Source organism: Saccostrea echinata, unplaced genomic scaffold (genome assembly GCF_033153115.1).
Source record: "Saccostrea echinata isolate AGI-Se365-2 ecotype Australia unplaced genomic scaffold, CSIRO_AGI_Sech_v1 ptg000016l, whole genome shotgun sequence".
NCBI classification, from domain to species: Eukaryota; Metazoa; Mollusca; class Bivalvia; order Ostreida; family Ostreidae; genus Saccostrea; species Saccostrea echinata.
Window position 1 is genome coordinate 7,904,365 of NW_026889765.1, and position 18,812 is coordinate 7,923,176.

The 18,812-nt window shown below is 32.7% G+C and overlaps 2 protein-coding genes across 2 annotated transcripts; one reads left to right on the top strand and one right to left on the bottom strand.

Annotated features, from left to right (window-relative positions):
* Positions 1 to 2,876: 2,876 nt before the first annotated feature.
* Positions 2,877 to 4,173, bottom strand: LOC133188112 (uncharacterized). The gene is made up of 2 exons (XM_061323491.1): positions 3,317 to 4,173; positions 2,877 to 3,033 (listed from the first exon to the last, which is right to left on the bottom strand). Exons 1-2 carry the CDS (start codon positions 4,171 to 4,173, stop codon positions 2,877 to 2,879), a joined length of 1,014 nt encoding a protein of 337 aa, XP_061179475.1.
* A 2,371-nt stretch (positions 4,174 to 6,544) lies between these two features.
* LOC133188883 (uncharacterized) lies at positions 6,545 to 9,811 on the top strand. The gene is made up of 5 exons (XM_061324367.1): positions 6,545 to 6,690; positions 7,124 to 7,633; positions 7,953 to 8,049; positions 8,229 to 8,371; positions 9,178 to 9,811. The coding sequence occupies exons 2-5, from the start codon at positions 7,157 to 7,159 to the stop codon at positions 9,295 to 9,297; spliced, it is 837 nt and encodes a 278-aa protein (XP_061180351.1). The 5' UTR covers positions 6,545 to 6,690; positions 7,124 to 7,156; the 3' UTR covers positions 9,298 to 9,811.
* The last annotated feature ends 9,001 nt before the right edge of the window (positions 9,812 to 18,812 follow it).

Here is an 18,812-nt window from a genome sequence, read left to right on the forward strand (position 1 = left end):
TTCCAGTGAATCGTTTTCTTGGAACCGTCCAGGTGAAAAGGTCAACAGCTAGTAGCCAGCATCTATGTTTATTTTCATCTCCAGAGCTCGCATCTTTTATCTCTCTCAGCCAAATACACAAAAATGTGTTACACTCCTATTTTTATGCAATTTTTTTTATGATATCACCAATTATATTAAAAAAAAGATGAATTTGTTACTGCAGAAAATGTAAGAGGAGTTCGGGGAACTAGGTTTTTTTTAGTAGAAAAACGAGAATTTTTAACCTCTAATCATCTCTAGTGTGCAAATAGATATTCCGAACCTTATTGGACTTTTACGAGAAGAGCTGACTTTTACAATCGACGACTTACTTTGACATTTAAACATATGTTATGTACGGAGGTACGGAATTGATATTAGATTAGAAAACCTTGCTTGTGGTCATAGGTATGGTGTTAGGGGCACTTACATGATTTACTGGTATTCAATCAATACAAGAGATGATGGGAGGTAGAATAACATGACTTAAAATACCTTATTTGTAAGGGACAGTATTTCCTTTCAATCTCATTTTATGAAAGAATCAAATAAGGAAGAAAAAAACATTCTGGAAGGAAAACTTGGCAGGGGTTGGTCAAGGTGGGAAGGGAGGGGTTTAGTATAGAGTGTTTTACGTTCCCCTCCCTAGACAACGTAGTATGTGCGTTGAAATGCCCAATTATTATCTTTGCATTAACTGTTAAGCTAAATATTTATATCGTATAAGAGCTGTCGTATGTTGTGCCAATGTAAAAGTAAGTCGTCGATTGTAAAAGTCAGAGCTTCTCGCAAAAGTCCAATATTATAAATCATATGACACCACCAATCATGTTCCAAAAAAAAAAAAATGAATTGGTCACTACAAAATGTGTAAAAGTTCAGAGAATCATGTTTTTGCAGAAAAACATCGTTTTTGACCCCCAATTTCCCCCAGGGTAAAACATCGAAATTCCGAAACCTTTTCACATCTACAGGACACTCCAAATAATATTCCAAAATTTTGAATAGGCTACAGCGAAAAATGTAAGAGGAGCTTAGGGGACCAGGTTTTTGTACAAACTTCTTTATTACCCCATTTGGCTCCCTGGGTGAAAATGAAAATTTTAAAATCTTTTTTGCACATGTTAAAGGCACCACCATTCATATTCCAACAGATGAGTTGGCTACTGTTTTAAATGTAGGAGTAGTTTGAGGAAAGGAAAGTGACAGATAGACGAACGGAACAGGATAACAACAATATACCCGAATTTTCTTTAGAAAGTACATTTATAATAATCTTAACTCAGTGAACTACAATCATCAGTTTGGTTTTGATAGGGTATGTTTAAAGAAGAGTACAGACTTAGTCTAGCATTTCAGGATTGGTTTTTCACCTCTCAAAACGTTTTACGTTTTAATTGAAAGTACTTCGTAGGAAAGAAATAAAGAAATACAAATGATTTTCCGTATCATTTTATTGTTTCAAAGACAAAACTTTTTCAACGACTTTTGTTATAATATTTATTTTCAAGTTCGTTAATTTTATCTACTTAAGGTTCATGATTTTTTTTTATTTCCAACTCGGTCCTGTACTATTTTCGTCCATAAAAGACCTTTTGTATATGGATATTTTTCAAGAGAATGACAATGATGGCAAACTAACAACTAAATTTTATGATAAACGTGATGACCTCAACTTTTTATATTGTCATTTTCCCTTATTTAGCAATACACCATTGTCACCTGCATTTTTAGCTTAATTCTCCCAGTAGATTAGATATGCAAGAGCATGTATTACGTACGAACAATTTCCCAAACAAGGCAAGCTATTGACAAATAAGTTAATGAAACAAGAATATCAGCAGTCTCCTTTAAAGTCAACATTTCGCAAATTCTATGTTCAATTTAATGATTTTGTCAGCAAATATATCCTATCATTGGGTTGCATTTTGACTGAGATATTTCATACAAATTGCTGGGCCTTTGTTTTTATGCTAAATTTGAATACGGATTACTGTCCACCTGATCTATACATAGGGCTCACGGCGGATGTGACCGTTTGACAGGGGATGGCTACTCCTTCTAGGTTCCTGATCCCACCTCTCGAATTTCCGTGGAACCGTGTTTTATGACCTGTTCACAGATTTGTAACGTTTGTAAGTTTTCTTTAGATCGATCGCCGTTTTCTTCACCTTTTTTTTCATTCGGATTAAGGATTTAAATCAAAATAGGATCCTTGGAAATAACTAATATAAAATATAGAATATTGTTGAAATTAAGTATACTATAGCCTCTATTACAAAAAAATAGTGTCCTATAAAGGTTTGCACTTATTACACATACGCCTTTAATTCTCAAAAAATCACCTGTGGTTGTAGATATGTGTCTTCGCATAAATTCATTTGAAATACAATCCGTATACTTCCTAATGGAGTTAATTCCCCATGGAATTGTATAGAGAATAGAAAATACTTAGTAATTAAATTGTTCCAGTGTATTGCTTTACAAATGAATATATATAACACCTATAAAATTACAAATGAATGCAAGAGTGAGAAATAAGACTGGTTTATTATTGTTTATATCTGATTTACACGGGGTTATATAAATTATGCAAATCAATACATTGCCAAATTCTATTTCAATGTCAACGTAGAATGAAGCCATCAATATTGAAGCCCTTGAAGATCGAAAGCATTTTTGTTACTTGCTATTAAAACAACTCAAATAACTGTAACTTTTACTGCCAAAAAGAGCCCACTTACAATTTCCTCCATTATATAAATTTTCATTATCAACAAAAATGTCTCCTGTGGTGATTTAAATTCTCTCTACGATTTATTAACGTTTTTTAAAGATTTACAAACGCTCTTCAATCAATCTATACAAAGTCCGCAGCAGAGTACATAATAGCACATGTGTTCTCGCACTTCCTGTAACGTGATTGGTTCCTCTGTCTCACAACCGGAAGTCGACATCGTCCAACCAGAGGAAAAGCTGTAGTTGTCAGGGAATGTAACAGTTCTATCGTGCCTAAAAATACAGGATTTTTTTTTTCTTCTTCAAATTTTCATACATTCAATATACAAATTTTATTATACATCTGTATTCACCATATTTTAAAAAAGGCGATGGACATATAATGCATTTTATCCTTGGAATAGCAAATCAACTTTTTGCTCATCTAAATAGACAGACACCCTTTTCTTATACTTAAATTTGTCAAATTCATTCAAAATTCTTATACAATTAAAATAAAAATTATTAGTATCGTTGGAACGTCCACAGAATAACAATATATAAGCAATAACATTACCATATTGGAATAGCGACAGGTTGTGTGTTGCAAACGTTACTTTCCATAGTATCATTTTCAATGGCCGTCACTTGACTTACATCTTCCTCCATTTCCCCAGTTATTTCTGTCTTTTTATCTGTGAATGATATCCTTCCTGTGTAGATATCGGCCAAAGGTATCCCAGTTCTATCGGACGCATGCAGAGCCCTTAGCTTGGCTTGTTCACACAGTTGTATCCTCTTTGCATTTATGGGATCTTTTGTTATAGATATCCTGTTCTTCGGCACCAAAATATCATCGTGTTTGATTATCTCTATTTTACATATATCTTTTCCCCCATCAGATTCGGATTCTTTGAACCTTTGTTGAGGTTCACATTTAGTTTTGAATACTGGAGCAGAAACTTTTGGAGGTGACAGTTTTGGAGGAAAGCCAGAAGCGGTCCTGCAAATGTCTTGCAAGGAAGTATTATGCAGAGTAAACGGGTCATTTGGTTGAAAGGATGACTGCTTATAAGCATCAATTAAACTCTGGCTCCGATTCCTGTCAATCTTATCATCCTTTGTTGAACATTTTTCTTCCTTCTTCTCGATTTTCAAAACAGGCTGGGGTTGACGAAGAATAAATTGATTATTAAGTAAGTGAGTATCTTGAGAAGACAGAATTTCGTTTTTCTGTTTCTTTTTCTCCTTCCGCTTCCGGTTTCGTGGAGCATTAAGAGCATCTGTGTTCTTTTGTTTTACTTCACCAGTATTGTTCTCAAATATGTTCATGATATTTTCAGGTCTGTAAGATGTGTTGGGGTGCAGCCATGTGCCGTTCCTGTCCAGGTTACCATAGTAATTTATATGAAACAGTGGTCGCGGTAAAAACATTGCCGTTAAGAGATTTTACTTATTCTGAAAGTAAAATTGTATACTCAAGTATGTGATAACCGTACAGTACTTACTTATTCGTGAGCGGGTAAGGAGAATTCTGAGGGAATTTTTTTTAAGAGAAAAACATTATTTTGACAGACTAAATCGCTTATTAAAATGTAGATAAAATTTTCCAAAAGAATCTTTAAAAGAACCATTCTGCATTTTTACAATAATTATTAAAATACAGTTATTTAATTGATGTAACCCCCAACCGGCAAAATAAATAAATGAATGTAAATAAATAAATAAAAATAAAAAAGATATTAATGGGATAAGGACTTTTATTTAAAATAAATTCAAATGCTTATTAATTTCTAAGCCACGTATATTATATGAAACATATTTCAATGTAATATAATCAATTCATACTTTATTCACTTATTCACTGGTTAAATATTGCATTGCAATTCACGATATAATAAATATTCAAAGATCTAAAAATCCAAAAATATTTACATTCACTTATTCAAAACGTTTTCTCCTTTTGCCATATGAAACCGATTGTTGTAAAGGGTTATTAATCGATAAATAATAAACTTGCTAGATTATATAAAACTGAATTGAAGCCTGCAGAGGTAATTAATACAATGTATGTAACTTCTGATTGTCTTTTTCGATAATTTATCGAGCTCTTCCATCACTTAATTTTCTTTAGACAAAAAAGTTAAGAGTACCGTAATAAATAATTTTCGTTCTATGAAAATTAATATAATTACATAAATATAAAATTTAACAAAAAAACTTACGATACATCTACCAGCAGTCGCTTCTCAATATTCCGTATAATTAGTGACTGTAATTCTATTAATTAGCAATTATCAACGGTCACGGACCATTGATTTTTATTGCTGTTGCAGACACGCACAACATGTTTACAACAAAAAATCAATAAATGCAATAAAGATCAATGGAGGTTATGTAAGAACAACCCTGCATAATGGTTAATAGGTAGAAGTGTTAAAACAGTTGTAAGTCCGAGAACTCATTTCTTTATCAATGACTTGGAATAGGAATACGCACTGAAATACTAAAAATAAGTTATAATGAAATCGGCATCATTTGTACAATTATGATCTTTGTGGTTTAAAAAAAACATAATTAATGCACATTTTATATTTAAAAGAATATGGATTTTTTTAAAAAAATATTAATCTGTTTATTACTGCCGGCAAAGAAATATTATGATGAAAAAATATCAACTGCCTGTACGGTATATTTTATTTACAATTAGTTCATTTATACTAAGTCTTGTAATTCTATTTATCGATGAGTTTTGAGAATTAAACAGGAGAAAGAGCAGTTCTTGAATTTAAACTGCAAAATAAATCCATTCGAGCTCATCGATTGAACAAACTTTTTTTATATACTGTACGACATAAACCCACTACTGTGAGATATTGGAATGCTTATCCGTAAGTAAACACGCGCAGCAGGCATTTTACACGTGCGACAAGTGATCAACTGTCGAACTGCCGATCCATTATTAATCCCTGGGAGGGGATAATTAAGCATTGATGTCGCTTCTATTGGTAACGGTCGATTTAAACAGACATTAAGGTCTAAAATAAAAAAAAATCGGTGGATTTATTTGTCTAAGGGCATAAGAATTTCAAGTAAAATATGCATATACACAACATTTAAACATGAAGTGCACTTAAGATTGTACTCTTTTTTTTATTTTATCTATAAATGGTGTTTGGTAGACATGAAATACACTTTACAATGGAGTTAGATGGGTAAACTTAAGGTTTGTACATACTGTAGTGAAAGTCTAATGTAGTCTTCTCTTCCCTATTTCACTATTTTTTTTCTCTCATGCGCTTGTACACTCTTACGTAAGATCATTTTCATAAGTACATGTATATATCTATGCATTTAATATTACTCCTTTTTTATTTAATAAAAGTCAGCGACAATTGCAAGGTATTGATTTAGTAACAATGTTATTGGAAAAAAGTTTAATTATTCCCTTGGGTGTTCTTGAGCTGTCATCGATACGCATTTTAATTACAGGAACTCAAAAGAAACAATTCCTCATTATTGATTAGAAACCTGAGATTTTTAAATGTATTAAGTTTTTTCCGGGTGTCTGTAGAAATTTTCCCGTCAGCACTGCCATTTAAATGCTCTCCATGCAGATTTTTAAATACCCCATGAGATATCGATATTGGACTAAAAAGCTAAACCCGGCTTTTCAATTAACGCTATAGAGAGGCGTCAGTTGAGAGACTCCGGGTATTTAAATAACCCGTAAATGAAATATAAATTGATGAAAAAAGAATCGCTCTGATTTGGCAATTCTTTAAATCGCGCATGACAGATATACATTTAAAGAACACAAATTACTTAGCAACTGGGTACTTCCGTTCATGGCTGAAATTTAGTGCCGAAAAGATTATAATCCTAATGGAGAGATTTACTTAAGAAATATTTGACATTTGCTCAGGGAATACACGCGGGTATATATGTGAGGTAAGTATTATGTTTATTTATCAACGGTCTTTTGTGAGTTTACCCTGTCAACCACTACTGTTAAAAACTTTGACTTCCGAACAAACATTTTCCACACGAATTGACACAACAAAGTGCTTAATCGCTTTACACGAGGTAAACAAAGTCTCAAAGATTTAATGTTTCGTCTTCTTTGAGCGTGAACCGTTATTGGAATTAACAGATACATGTTGTTCTGTAAACTGCTATAATTAAGTATTTTTTTTTTATTTTTGAAAATGAGAATATTAAAGAGAATTGAAAAAATTGATATGTCCATGTTGAAAACAGCCTTTGATGGTAAGCACGCTCTAGAGACTGACGAATCTTGTATGTGAACATTCTATGTAAGACTGATATTTCACGATTCCTTGGAATAATTCTTTGACATATTAATTTCATTTCGTTTGATTAGATTCGGGATCTTGCCCCCCAGAAAGCCAGTAGGATGAGCGACATTGATATGATGTCGCGTAGTGACGGGCGGATGGCGAGCGCCGCTAGCTCCTTCACCTACGTCCCATTTGGATTCACATCCAAGACACAGTATGATGCCAATGAGTCCCTCATCCAGATTCGAAGTGAGAATTTCTCAAAGGTCGAGCCCGAGAAGGACAATGACATTTGGAAACGCCCACCTCCAGACTTTCGGCCCCAGGTTTTTGCACCAAAACCACCTAAAAGAAACTCTAGAGAAGCCATGAGACCTGAAAATTATGGAACATTTCCTGGGAAGCATAAAACTGTGAAGAGACCCGAAAGGAATGTTATACCTCATATGCTTCGTCCGGCAAAACCCGAGGAGGGTAGGATGATTCTCCGGTACCATATAGATCGACCATTTACTGCAAAGAAAAAATTCGTCACGGAGGGAATGTACAAAGCTGGAAAATACTCAAATCCCAAGCCTCATGATTTTAGAGGAGTGAGTGCTTGTATTTTACTTTTTTTTTAAGTTTCTACAGTGAAAACCTTTTTTTCTTTTTTGTTTAGAGGGGGTTGGGTTGTATACGGTTCCGTCGTACATGTAATTATCATCAACGGTCATACTAAAAGGAAAAAAGTTTACCGAAGACACTAATCTAGCTAGCGCAAAAGGACATTATTATCTTAAAATTCGATTGAATATAGTATACAAGAAATATGAAAATAATGAATTGAATAAACAAAAATCTTCCAAAGATTTGCAAGCTTATATAAAAACTCTATTTTTCAATTGTTTAACTGTCTTTTTATTCTTTTAGTATCCTCCAATCAAAAAGCTAGGACTTGATGAGTTTATGACAGACTATGAGAAGGACCCATTTAATATTCACTTCCACACGGGCAGATTAAATACAAGTTTGTATTTTACTTTCGTTTATTTTTGCAAATAGTATATACCTTTCCATGCATTTTATAATTCCTTATGCAAAATAGGCATTCAATAATATTGTGAATTCTCCAACATATATTCTATTGGTTGCTACGTTCTTTTTTCACGTGAAATAATTATAATAATAAATCGTATTTTCGCACAGTTCATGGAGTTCCTATGGATAAAGCTGCTGACAGAGACATTCGTGGAAGGCAGATGGCGCCACCTAAAACCCCGGATAAAAAGTATGATGCTGATTGGATATTACCGAAGGGACCTTGGCCCACAAAACCAGGCGAACTAAATGTGAGTTTTTATGGTTTTCTAATTATTCACAATCGCAAACATGTTTCTCATTTTTCTGTTTTTTTTTTAAATGGAGCTCATCAACCCCAATCAAAGATCTGAAATAACCAAACATGCTTCTGTGAAATGTACACTTTTGAAAAAAAATATTTTGCTACTAAACAAAAGCTCAAGCAAAAATATGAATCCGCTAATTTTATTAAGGTATTTATATTCATGATTTATAATTTACTTCTTAGTTCTAAGTTGCTCCCCATTTTGACCTTATAACAGCCTTAATGTAAATAAGCATGTTATGAACTAAGTCCTCAAAGAAATTTACATGTAGTTTGGATTTGAGTACCGTTCTAGTTGGAAGTGCCTTTTACATATCTTTTAATCTAAAAATAAGTTGTTGGCATGTTTTGTATACGGTATGGTTTTTGCTTTTTTTTGACCCCAATATTTCGCGAAAGGGCCGGGAAACTTAATATTAGAAAAGAAAATACTAATCGTGACTGTGAGAACTATTCATTACATCTTGAGTATGCGATTTTATCTTGTAACAATGAAGTCACAAAAGCATGATAGGTTATTTTTTTTTTAGCTGTACATGCACTAAATTACAACAAGATATAACTTTTCATGTTGGATTTTACAACATGATGTACATGTTAAATGATTATGCCCGTTTTCTCTAATAATATTAAAATTTGTTTAGTTCCAACATTACACACTCATGTTCATCTTCATTTGCTACATAATATATCTTAAAATCCAACACGAACAGAAATTATCTTCATTCTGTTTGATGTTAATAATTTCAGAGACATCGATTACGACATCGCCCTGCCCATTCGGCGTTTATGGATCGTGTGGACCGGACATTACATCTTCAATGGGCAAAGGAGAAAATGGACAAAGAAATTGAAAATATTGCCAGCTGATGAAACTGCATTTTAATCAATAATTCGTATATGTGTTTGAAAGTGGAGTTATTTTCCTTGCACGTGCATCTTTTATGTTGAATGTTTACAATCTAATTTCGAAACATTCGAGGATTAACACCCAAATGTATCAGAGGCATTCAGCCAACTGAACTATTCGTATACGGTTGATAATGTCATACCTTTGGGAACATGGATTCTCCAAGGAAAAAAAAAACTCAAAGCGTACATGGGAGCACATAGTTCTTCTCTCTCTGGAATTAACGCCATGATTACAATTTTCAGTTCAACTCTTAGAAGACACATCACTTTTCGAACAATTGCTATGATACAGATGAAGTGAAAAGGCTTTAAATCGGAATCTTTGGCGAACATATGGTCTGTGATATTTATGTCTGTGATAGCTACTTTTTACATGAAATGTGGGTGACGATTTTTGCTATCCTTCCGCTTTCATTTTTGTCGAAATCATAAAGAGGATACCTCGATCTGAAAGAATAAAATTAAAATATCAGGGAAATCGTCAAGTTATTGAATAATAAAAGTATCCCCAAAATATTCTCATCGTTAAGGGCGTTACTCTGTGAAGGCATCAATTATATTCCATTTGGAAAAAAAAATGTATTTTATTAAACGGCTCCATTATTATTAGGTTTTTCCACACTCTAAAATGTATTTCAAGTTGATACCTATGATAAAAATTTAAAGATTTAAGATACATTTTCCTAGAAACACCCTAAAACCTAACATATTTAACATGTATTTACTTTTCATTTGCATACCCCCCCCCCCCCCCAATGCTCAATATCTTTATTTTCCAATGTCATCGGATTTTAAAGTGCATAGCTACAAGATTACAATATGTACATCTTACAGTATTATATATAAAATTTAAGGGTAACACTTATTTACTTTCATCAGATATTCGATGTTGTTATATACATGTATTTTCATGTACAATATCAGGACCGTTTACAACTTTTTAAGTCTCCTCACAATTTAAATGATGTATTACATGCTTTTTTAATAGACACCCCCTCCCTTTCTTCGTAACTGTACAAATTCATCATGCATTCAATGCACCTTGTAACATATGCTTTTGTAAAATTTAGCTTTGTATTTTATTACAGTGAATGTACACTGTATCAGTGAACTTTATGGAAACTAAAAAAAAAAGATAAAGACGATTGAAATAATATTTCCATTATATTATTATTGGGAAGGTCAAATTGATGGAAATGATTCTATAGTAGATGTATTATGAAACTTGCTGTTAGATGTTACCATGCAGATTCTATAATTTCTATAATTTGAATTTAAATGGAAGTTTTCTTAGTGTTGATTATAAACAACTTTTGATTAGACATTATAGCTGTTTCCAGTAGGAGAAAATTTATCAAGGTATGATGTAGCATCATCAATTTTGCCATGATCTGAGGAAGTTAATCTCTTTTTCGGTTTCGGAACGCTGCATCAGCCTACGGCTAAATTGGTGAGATTTCACGTAATTTTAGAACAAATGTAGATTGCACATGCATTAACTATTTTGTATAATCGATTTTCAATTTAGACAAACCCTGCTACGGATGATTCCAAGCTTGAAATCCCATGATTTCAACTTTGTTTTGAAGAATACATGAACTTGATTCGTGTGAAAACTGCGAAAAGAAAGCAAACGTTTCCTTCTTCTTATTGTACATTTGACTTACCGTTCTTTTCTGTTTGATTCAAACCACAGAGATTTATTTTTCTTTGCGAAAAAATTTCCACATATAAACCTAAGAAACTATTAAATTCTTTACCCGCGTTGTGCATTTCCGAGTAACACTTTCATCAAATAGTATTTTTGTGTTTATTTCACAATTGGATACAAGGGGTGAAAATTAATAAGGATGTTTACATTATTCCAATATCTTAAAGGAATGAACAGATCTGTTAATCGTTCTTCTTTTCCTCTCTCTTAAAGGGCTATTCCTGCAATGAATTTTCAAGAAGGCAAAAACTAGCAAGAGTTATGTCGCTTTGCTTGAAGTACATGTTGCATCTCAATTCCTAGGAAAGGTTTTGAAAATTTCTCGAACGTTGAAAACTTGTTAAAAATGCATTTAAACCGCTGGTTTTCTAGAGGTTCGTGTATTAAGGTTTGATTTCCTAAGAAAGCATTTAGTATCTCATTATTATCTCATTAGTATCTTATGTATTTCATTGAATTCATTATCGTTTTCAAAATAATGTACAAGCGATGGTTAGAAAATCAACATTCACGAGTAATTAAATCTTATATAAATATATTTGTTTTAATTAAAATATGAATAAAATATAGATTTTTGACAGAGGAAGTGTCGGATACACGAATGTGGCAAACGTGTAGAATCTGCACCATCTGAAGACAAGTTTTGAGAAAAAAAAATATGTTTAAATGTCCGAAAAAAAATGAATCTAGATTTAATTTTCCTCAATTTTTTCTTTATTCTTTCAATCAAATATAACAGTAAATTACTATGACCAGTTTAAAAATTTCAGATACATGTATATACTACTATTGTAAGCCACCCCTTTCCCAATAATATAATTCGTAAGCTCTTCAAAGTCATTTTGTAATTCAGATGTGTAAATTTCATTGAAACTGAAGAAACTGCATTTTAAAAAAATAGGCTTTTGACTCTCTCTCTCTCTCTCTCTCTCTCTCTCTCTCAGGTGAAAATAGGCTGGAAACGTATAATGAATGTCAAAGGCACGAACCTTTTTTCACATTATTTTTTATTTTGTTTTCGCATTTTCTTTTCTTTAGTTTTTTTGTGTTAAAAATCAATATCGTACATAACCTGAGTATATAAATCATAACATAGTGTAATACACGTAATTTAACATGTTTTTATTGGTATTGTAACAGTGATAGTTTATGGAGAGAAACTAGGAGTTAAAAAGTTTTTCCGGGATCTAAAATTATTTATATTCACCATTGATGTATACCTCACAAGAAAACATTTTTAATACAAAGGAAATCATGCTACATGTACATGTAAATACTCAGTTGTTACATAAAGTATTGTACTACATGGTACTTGAATTTACATTCTAATGACGAAAAGGGAACAAACACCACTACACCTTTCTCTCTCTCTCTTAAAAAATTAAAAATCTTTTAAAATCATGAATAGTCATATAAATATCGGAAGCATCCTAAGGAAGTGTAGATTCAAGTTTTTTTAAATCATACCCCCTCTTCTGTCCCTCCCAGACGGAGGCGATAGAATGGGACTTCCTCGATCTCAGTGATCGATCTAAAAAAAAAAATGCACAAACAATACAAATACCAACAGGGAATAAAACACGGACCCTGGAAATTGCAGAGGTGGGATTAGGTGCCTAGAAGGAGTAAGCATCCCCTGTTGACCGGTCACATCCGCCATGAGCCCTATGTACATGTACTGATCAGGTAGATGGAACATTCCGTAGTCCAATTTAGTATAAAAACAGATGCCTAACAATTGGTATGAAACAGGTCAGCCTAAAGACCTAATAATAGGTTATATTTGTTAACAAGGTCATAAGACCGCGGAACATTAACTGGCAAAATTGGACTTCTGTCGAATTGTAGCCGCCCATTTCATTGTCTATCATTAAATATTTTGACTGTAACAGATGGAAATGACGTAAGCTGCATATTTCCAATTTTGCCAGTTAATCTTCCGCGGTCTTAATAACGACCATAGAATTTATATTTATTTTTTTCAATGCTGAACTGATTTTTGCTTTTTCTAGCCAAAGTGCTTAGGTGAGCGATGTATCCCATGGGATTCGTGATACTGTTATTTCTGTTACCTTGACTCTGAATTCATTTAATGGTCGTGACACATTCTACACAACTTTTTTGTCGAAATCAAAGAACTTATTGCATGCTCTTAAAAATGTAATTTTATGAAAAATATTATTGAACAAAGTTAGGGTAATATTCAAATTTATTCAAATATAGGACCATGCCTTCTTTCAAGGGGAGATAATATAGAGTTAGTGAGAAATAGTGAAAATTTTATGGCATGTTTTAAAAATCTCTTTTCAAGAACCATTGTGCCAGAAGTTATGAAACTTATGTGAAAGCGTCAATAATAGTGTACATCTACAATTGTAAGCTTTCTTCCAGTCATGATCCATAGAGCTGGGGTGGGACCACAATGCATATGGGCGATCCGAGTTTTACATAGAAATATATACGGAAAATCTTTAAAAATCTGCTCAAAAATAGGAAGCACATGATTAGTCATATGGAAGCGTCCTGAACTAGTGTAGATTCGAACCTGTTAAAAATCAGGACCCCTGGGGATACATGTAAGCAGGGCCACAATGGACGATCAAAGTTTTACATATATGTAAGATTATATAGGAAAAATCTTTAAAAATCTTCTCAACAGCAAAGCCATGATCAGTCATATTTATATGGAAGCATCGTCAGGTAGTGTAGATTCAAGTTTGTTCAAATCATAACACCTGTGGTATGGGGGATCAATTTTACATCTGAGGGAAATCATTGAAATTCTTCTTCACAAGAACAGCAAGACCATGATTATTCATATTTATGTGGAAGCATCCTATAATAGTCTGACCCCCGGGGATAGGACGGGACAACAATCGAAGATCAAAAGTTTACGTAGAAATATATAGGAAAAAAATCTTTAAAAATCTTTTAATGCCTTGATTAGTCAAAGAAAAATTGAAGCATCTTCAGTAGTGTAGATTCAAGTTTGTTTTTTTTTAAATAATGAACCTATGGGGTGTATTTTGGTACCACTTACATATTAAAACATTTCAATGATGAACTGATTTCTGCTTTTCTGTAGCCAAAGGGCTCAGGTGAGCGATGTGGCCAAGGGCCTCTTGTTAACGCATCTGAGGTGAAAGCTCAACTGAGCTTTTCTGATAATTTGTTTTGGCTATTATTAGCTGTCCGTTCGTCTGTGCATTCTTTACAATTTCTTCTTCAGAAACACCGGACCATGCAATTTCAACAAATTTTGCCACAAAAAAATTTTAGTAAAAGGGATAAAAGTTTGTTCAAATGAAGAACCATATCATTTTTTCATTGAAAACAATTAAAAATTATTGAACATTCAATGTCATTTGCTTTTAGAAAATCTTCTTCTCAAGAACCACTAGGACAAATGAGATGATATATTTATATGAAAGCTTCCTAACAGAGTGTTGAATTTTGAATTAGTTTGTTCAAATTATGACCGATTTGAGTCTTAAACATGTTAAAAACTGGGAAGGTTTTTTTAGGATCAAGGAATTTGTTTATTACAATTATCACAATTGACTTTTGATTATCACAATAAGGCCAGATACACAGAGATAAAATTGTTGCCTCCGAGTTTGCATGGGGCCTCAAAAAGGGATCAAAGTATTTCATGGGAATATAAAGGAAAATGCATTTGGAAGAGGGAAAAGACTAGAAAAAAAAACATTCTCCCGAGTAACAACAGATCCATATTAGTCATACTGATGTCGAAGCATCTCAATGTGTGGATTCAAGTATGAGTGTCTCATAACCTTCTCAGGCTAGGTTGAGGCAGCAATATGGAGCCAAATAAATTTTTGGGGAATAAAGAGGGAAACATCTTTTACGAAATCGTCTTCTGAAGAACAGTAGGAACAAGATGTGTCAGGTGATGGTAGTGGCTTTTTAGTCTTATCTTTTTAAAAATCTTTTTGGTGTGTGAGTGCGTGTGTGTGTGTGTGTGTGGGGGGGGGGGGTTATTGAGCCTTTCCATAAAAAAAAAAATTAAAATATGAACGTATATTTTTAGAAGAGAAAAATAACAATAGAGAAGAATAAATGAGTTCATAAATCAAAGCCAATGCAATCCAGTTTCTCCATTAAATGGGATAAAACAAGTCTCTGAAAAACCATGCCTGTTTTAAAGCTATTCTCTATAAGCTCTTTAAATATTTTGGCACACATGATCATAGATTTTCTTGAAACTTCATACATAAAGGGTCTTCATCCTTCACACTTCATAAATGATTATATGGTCGCAATGGATTAGTGTTTCCATGGTAATAGGCCTAAAGCTGCAAAGGCGAAGAATGTAAATGACCACATATATTGATATGCATAAGATGACAAAAAGAAACTATGGGTATGTGATATAGGTCTGTGACTAGTGTTACATTTGTACAAAATTTTGATATTAAGAAACATACGTATAAATTTTATTTTCTCAATCTAAGGCTTTTATTTGAAAGATTGATTGTATGTTGCTATATAAGTGAATTTTTCACTCATATAGAGACGTCATCATATAGGGTGAAGGGCTTCAAATTTAGACTTTTTACTCGGCTCTCAGGGCCATTGAGCAGTGAGGGTTCTTTATCGTGCCAACGCCTACCTTGTAACTGAACCTTGGTTTCAAGGCCTCATCCGAAGGACCCTCAATTTTCATTTCAAAGTGCCTAGGGCTTGTAGAAGAAATATTTGCTATTTATTTTTTTATCGACTTATGTCTGTTGCGGCCCGGGTTTGAACGCAAAACATTACGACTACGCTCTACCAACTGAGGTAGCGCGACGGTTTATTTGAAAGAGAATGCAGACCATCTGAAGAGGAATAAACATATAAAGAATTTCCTTATTGATATCTTAGTTGCGATAGCAATAAGGCTTTTACGCTTCAGGTTTTGCACAGAAAACTAGAACCATTTTCTCTCAAATTTTAAATAAACTTATCAGAAACTACACGTATATTTATTTGATACGATTAGACATATAACAAAAAAGTTTTTTAAAAAAAGTTCTTTTGGGTATTATCATGGTGTTAATATTTCAGTGCTTCCCAAAAATCATGCAGTTTTGCTATAAGAAACTATAGACAATGATTTTTATCTAAAATATACATCTTTGCGCATTTATCAGATTTTTACTGAAAATTGAATATTTGATTGAATATCACTCAGAATGTGACTTAGTTTCCATGATGACTATGCAGTTAAAGTGGTAACGGTAAAGAATATTTCAGCGTATGTTTAATTACATCTTGTGATCTCTTCTTGCATTTAGATTGAATCGTATTAATAAGTGGAATTGAAAGATTGTTTACCGATTTATAAATAATCATAAAAAATATGGGGAATTTTCTGTAAAAGGTACATATCCAAGGAAACAAATGTGATAATGCCTAACATAATGATTTTTTTTGGTTAATTTTACATCAAATCTACTCTTTATTAAACAATGATAATTTTCAAAGAACCATGGTTCGTTCGTTGATGCTGGCACTCTATTACAATTAAAATTCTCTTTCTATGGTTCTATTTTTATAGCAACAATGTAATTGTTATACGAAATTAACTTTCAATAATTCTTTGCATATTTTTTTTTTTCTATCATTTGTAAATGATTTGTAAATATAATCAACAAAAGAATTGGAGGAAAAGTAATGAAAAGTAATGAAAAGCCACCTGATCTTCTTTTGTTTCCATGGTAATTCAACACAATTTGGTTATATTACTAATACACTTTGTGATGAATATGAAACACACAGTCTCAATCAGCAAGGCTTATAGTTCTACTTTGCAGAAGAATATGTTAGATTTCAAAATTGTCAAAAATTAACATTCCAGCTTCGAAAAATTCATCCATAAGATCTCATATTCTCTCTAATTATATCTTGAATAAAGCCTAAGTTATACCATGTTTTATGAAAATCTGTGATCATGCGCCCACACCCCTTATATAAAAGTGCAAATCCTTACAGTGAATGGCTTGATATTTCAAATAAAAATATAATCGATGTGCCCCAGCGTAAGTTGTAAACCTAATACATGAACAGACTATTTTCCTTGAACCACGAATATCTGACCCCACGAAAATATTTGATTTTACAGTATTGTACGTATGAGGACATTGCAAGATAAGTAACTATGTAGTAATAGATTTCATTTTGTTTCTACAGGATTGCATTTTATTCTTTACGTTTAAGTTAGACGTGAACTACAAGGAAAGTCTTAATCTGATTCAACATTTCAGATACCAGGGGAATTGCCTTTAAAAGTCTCTGTTAATAAACTTAAGACATGTACTGATCACATACAATCAGTAACAACCGCCTAATAAATGTTGAACACAATAACATTCTAACTTTTCACTTGGTCAGCGTACAAATACACGACACCTTAGATTAACTCGGAAGGTCTCGACTGTGTTCACTTTATTCAATAAACAATTCTCTCCTGTCATTTCTGACTGCCTCTGGATTGATCAATAATTCGCGCTCCCCTGATTCAAGTGCCCTCGAGACCAGATTAAACTAATCCTTCCGACACTTGAATTGGCTTTGGCACCTCTTACCATCAATCGCCTGTCTTCGACTGAAGACTTCACAAAGAGTTTGATTGGCAGGGAGAGTAGAGATCTTTTAACGGTACAAAAAACGCGAAACATGTCTGTCAGTTCTCAGATGTGGGAGCTGATTACAACGGCGATAAAGTACCGTCTCTAGCTTTCTTACCCAAAACAGGCAGGAAAATTAAGTTTTTTTAAAAGAACAAATGAACCATGGGAGGTCACATAGTAAGGTTTTATCCCTTAAAAGAATTCAAACAAGACAAATTTGGGCCATATTTAATGATGAATTAATAAATCCACACAACATTTTGCCAATCCAGTTACATCAAAAGATGAAGAAATATTAAATTCGAATGAATATAAGATGCAAGGGCTTAATATTGCACTTTATAGAAAAATAAACGCTTCATAAATAAATATGATACACATTTGCCAGTTACACAGACAAAAAGGCACATACAATGAAATGAAATTTACTTTAAACTTAATTGAAAAATAATATGTGTAAAGCTCTATTTCTTTCAGGTATATTATTTGAGCTTTTTTTTTCATTTGTATAATTTATTCCACTTAAATGTGCAATGTTACATCAATACTGATTTTTTCAGCACTACTGTTTGAATTCCAGGAGTTCTTCCTATTATGACTAAAAAAAATCTTGAGCACAAAGCGGTGTACATTATTTTACAAGCTATCACAAACTGCAAAAATATTTTTTTAAAAAAGCAAAAGACAGTGAAAATGTAACAATATATTACCATCTACAAGTAAATATACACAAGGTTCTACACCTGCCAATTTCTCGCTGCCTTTTTTAATGTCGGATACCTGTTATATTTGAAAAGCTCATCAACTGTCACTTAAGATCTATGGAATATTTCAGTGGTACTTTGGATATTTTAAATCAAATCCCCCTTTTTACAATTAAAATTTTTGTCAAAGGCAAAATAGTTATCTTAACAGTTTTCATGGATATTCTGCTTACAGACCCTAGAATCATGATCAATTATAACTTTACGAACACAGTGTTAAATGAATTCATATAGTAATTATACCATGACTACTGCAAAAAGAGCAGTTATTGCAATTATATATCATGTACATTGAAATAGTAATGAATCTTAAAAAGTAAAGTTATAGCAAGTTAAACAAACAAAAAAAATATACAAAAAAAA